The sequence below is a fragment of the Hemibagrus wyckioides genome, linkage group LG03 (assembly GCF_019097595.1).
Source record: "Hemibagrus wyckioides isolate EC202008001 linkage group LG03, SWU_Hwy_1.0, whole genome shotgun sequence".
NCBI classification, from domain to species: domain Eukaryota; kingdom Metazoa; phylum Chordata; class Actinopteri; order Siluriformes; family Bagridae; genus Hemibagrus; species Hemibagrus wyckioides.
This window is the reverse complement of record NC_080712.1, coordinates 23,957,376-23,961,800: the sequence shown is the minus strand read 5'-3', so window position 1 is coordinate 23,961,800 and position 4,425 is coordinate 23,957,376. Positions and strand designations below refer to the sequence as shown.

Here is a 4,425-nt window from a genome sequence, read left to right as displayed (position 1 = left end):
GGATTTGCTCAGGGTCATGCAAGGGTTTCATCACTAGGTGTCTAGCCCCTCCTGAACCCTGATTGGTTGGGACAAGAGATAAAACTACATAAAACTTTAGAACTTCACCCCCCCCCCCCCATGCTTTTCAAAATAAAGTACTATTTTATGTGTTCTTTAAATTCATATTTACATGTCAACATTTACTTTTTTTTTTCATTTAGTGCTCACCACATTTAAAGGTTCATTAAGGATCTGTTCTTTTTCTTCACTTCTGGTTGTTTTCCACAAACAAGGATATCTTTGATGCTCCTTATAGGATGGTTTTAGTCCTCCTAGCTGGGTGTCTGAGCTGTTCAGCTGGCACCGGCGCTGGCATCAGCCTCAGCCCCCTCCACCTGGTTCTTTTTGCCAAGTGATTTTATCTTCTGCAGGACATCAGCCACAGTCTCTTTCACACTCTTTTCCAGCAGCCAACCTTCACTCTCACTCTCTGGGTTCTCTGGGTTTGTCAGGGTCTCCAGAGATGTTGTCAAGTACTTCAGTCCCACCATATCTGCAGCCTACAACACAGTTGTAAATACAACTAAGAAAGGATCTTTCATTATGTAAGCGACTGTCCTCCTTGCTATACTTACTCACAATATGCTGGGTTAATCTCAGGCTTCATTATTAACTAACCTATATATTTACCTGACCTCATGTACAACGTTTTTCCACCGTCACCCACTGGGTCACCCTTTGATTTGTTTATTCCAGGAAGAGTGTCAGGAGTTCTCGTGACGCTTAAGCCATTTAAGATACTCGTACATGTTGTACGAATGTACACATTGGTGCTTATGTAACCACAAACACACAGAATTCTTGATGATGGCCTAAACATTGTGTCAAGGGTCTTTGATTTTATCCACAGAGGGTGGATGTGATTTCGACCAAGCAGGAGCAACATGTTATTTGAATCCCATCCAATTGGAATCCAATCAACTATCAAGTGTACCTCATATTGGGCTGGAATGAAAGCCTACAACTGTAACATTTCTTTGTAGATAAGTTTGGGGAAGCTCTTTGCACTCTAGTATGAAGTTATAGTATGAAAATGTTTTACACATTATTATTATTATTATTGTCATTAAAATTACATATTCTTACTCACCTGCAAGACCATGACTAGCAGCACTAGTGCCCCAATGCTGTTCATCATCCCCCCATAGTAGGACACCAGGGCTTCACGGCAGCCTCGAGTCCAGATGTTTAGTTCTTCAGTGTGATGGTCATAGTCATAGTGAGCTGAATTATTGGTCAGATGGTGCTGGATGCAGGGTCGGGGAGAGCCAGGGTTACAGCAACTAAAGGGAACGCTGTCCATAAGGTATTTACCTTCAACGTTGCTTGTGATACGACTGGAGAAACATGAGAAACATACACTTAAGAGTTCTTTAAAGACCTTAATTATAATAAGGCATTAATTATTGAAAAACAACAACAACATTTTGCCCAATTATTTGATTATTAACTATTAGGCTTGGCATTGAGACCCAAAAGATAATTTTCAAAGTAATTCTTTATATTATGAAAGTGTGTTACTGCATTATTTACAAATGGGTGACAAATGAAAGGAAAAATTAACTTTAAGTGTCAGTAAGGTGTTGATTTTGATGGTGGTGGAGAGATTCAGTCCAAAATCTCTCATTGGTGTTTGATCGAATTTATATTATTAACATTCTCTGAACCCTCATACACTGTGCATGGCAGCTTGTCATCCTGGAAGAGACCACTCCCATCAGGATAGAAATGGTTTATCATAGTGACCCTTCCCTTAAAGGGGACAAGAGGACACAAACCATACAACCAAAGTTTTCCTTTAATTTGCCACCCTTCAGTATGTTAAAGATTCCACAAAACCGCAAATAACGTAAGAAACTGTCACATTCTCATAATGTTATTATAATACATTATACTAGACTTATTACTCAAGCTTTTCGAAATCACAGCATTGGTGGAATTAGATCTAATAACCTAATAAATCCTAAAATAAATAAATATATAAAAAGTGAATGAAGATTAGAAAATAATCCAGTCAAAAGAGTTTTCTTATATCTGGTTTCCAAGCTTAGTAGAATAGTGTGGAAACCATAACTGAAAAGGTGGTGCATTTTATTATTACTGAACATCTCAATGCATTCACAAAAATTATTCTTATTCATCTGAATACACTGAGCGAACATTTCTCAATCCTCTAGTTTATGTTCTGAATTCCACTTAATTCTTATAAATGATTGTCTGCAGTATCCTACCTATGCACTAGTTTAATGAATTCTTTAAGGTAAAAGCACTCACTCTTTGACCTCATCATTGCTGAAGTCCAGGTAGCGGTTGCTAACCCACTGGATCTCAAACCAGTCTCTAAAATTGTTGTTGCCACAGCAATGGAACTCAATCTGGGTCATGTCCAGCGTCCTCTTCATGAAGCATCGTCCCGGGGTGTCTGTGTCTTTGTAGTATTTCATTCCATTTTTAAGACCTTCAGCTAGGGCAAAATGAAGAGAGATCTGCACCAGGAAACAAAGCAGTGCCATGATGAACAGGATGATGGAGAAAACAAAGCATCCACACAAGTAATTCTTCACCATGGGCTTCCATTTGGAAAACTTGGCTGAATCAAGTGAATCATGGCACACTTTACCACCAAAAGCATTGATGCCGCAAGCAGACAGGCCTATCAGGATGAGCAAGTTGGGTACAAAATGACTCTCATTATTGTCCATCATCTCACTCCTTTTGCGGAGTTCAATCTTGAAGAAAAGCCCCATGCTGAAGATGAGGATTCCACCCATAACTGCAAGCCAGTACAACAGCCACAGTCCCTGGGCCAGTTTGATCCGCTTGGCCAAGTCAAATTTTATAACCATCAGAGCCATGTTGTGTTCTTTGATTCGTTATCTGCCAAATGTTCAGTCTTTTGGTGGAAGATTACTTGTCAAAAGTGTATAAAAATTTTTCTTCACCAGCTTAATTGTGTATTCCATTCCAGAATGGTGCTACTGCAGATGCCATGTCAGTAAATCCTCTCTTCTTCATCATTCTGACCACCCGGAGATTATGGAGGCCCATAGTGTTGGCAAGTAGAGATCTCTACCATGGACCAAATTTTGTGCAAATTTGACGAAAATGTAACAGTTCCCTTTCCGGAAAAAAGAGGTGACCATCTGAGGCATCAAGTGATTGAAGCAATGAGTTGCTCTACGTCATGCTAAACCCTTCTAATCAGCCTTGAGCTCATTTTCAGGAGATGAACCTTAGGTTGTAATCCCTCATCTTTCTGAGTAATTGCTTAGTTGCTTTAGTTTCTTCTGCTAAACAGCACAGTGGGAGGAGAATTGCACTGAGGAACTTTAGGCTTTTGCTTTGCGTCCTCCATCATGTATACTGAGCATGACGAAGATGAAAAATGGGGAAATTTTCTCAGAAATACTTTTGTAATAGACGTCATCAGTATGATAGGATCAGCTCACACTGATCGGTCTTAGTATCCTTTATTAAATGAAGTTATGGTCACATGGCATCTGTTGGCTGTCATGCTCAGAAGACCTGCTTACAGTCACATCTTGTTTCATATACAATGTTGCTGTTTAGCTGTTACATTCACATATAACTAGCTGTGTACAATAGGTATAATCTCATTTTTTAAATAATTGAAATCAATTTAATTTACGTGCTTTTCAGGAAAGGCCTGTACAGAAAAAAACCTATAAAATAAGACTAAAAAAGTGCAATCACATTTTATAAAGCACACAAATAAGATTCTGGTCCCTAGAACACACAGAAGACATAATCAAGAATTATGCAATATTATACACCGATCAGGCGTAACATTATGACCACCTGGCTAATATTGTGTTGGTCCCCTTAACCATCATACATTATGTATTTTCTATCATAACCAGCATTAACTTCTTCAGCAGTTTGAGCAACAGTAGCTTGTCTGTTGTATCGGATCACACGGGACTTCACTCCCCACATGCATCAATGAGCCTTGGCCGCCTATGACCATGTTTGTGGTTCACCACTGTTCCTTCCTTGGACCACTTTTGATAGATACTGACCACTGGAGACCAGGAACACCCCACAAGAGCTGCAGTTTTGGAGATGCTCTGATCCAGTCGTCTAGCCATCACAATTTGGCCCTTGTCAAACTCGCTAAAATCCTTACACTTGCCCATTTTCCTGCTTCTAACACATCAACTCTGAGGACAAAATGTTCACTTCTACAAGTATATATATATATATATATATGTGGTGTTTATCAGCTCTAAAATCTATTATTGTATATAGCTCCTACAAGTATATATATATATATATATATATATATATATATATATATATCAGCTCTAAAATCTCTTTTATCCTGCTCCCGAATTAGTGCTTTAATAAACAACAAAAAGAAGA

At 38.8% G+C, this 4,425-nt stretch overlaps 1 protein-coding gene across 1 annotated transcript; it reads right to left on the bottom strand.

The window, feature by feature from the left end:
• Positions 1-208: 208 nt before the first annotated feature.
• Positions 209-4,198, bottom strand: prph2b (peripherin 2b (retinal degeneration, slow)). Its single transcript, XM_058386488.1, has 3 exons — positions 2,317-4,198; positions 1,133-1,379; positions 209-542 (listed from the first exon to the last, which is right to left on the bottom strand). Exons 1-3 carry the CDS (start codon positions 2,895-2,897, stop codon positions 336-338), a joined length of 1,035 nt encoding a protein of 344 aa, XP_058242471.1. The 5' UTR covers positions 2,898-4,198; the 3' UTR covers positions 209-335.
• Between the last annotated feature and the right edge of the window lie 227 nt (positions 4,199-4,425).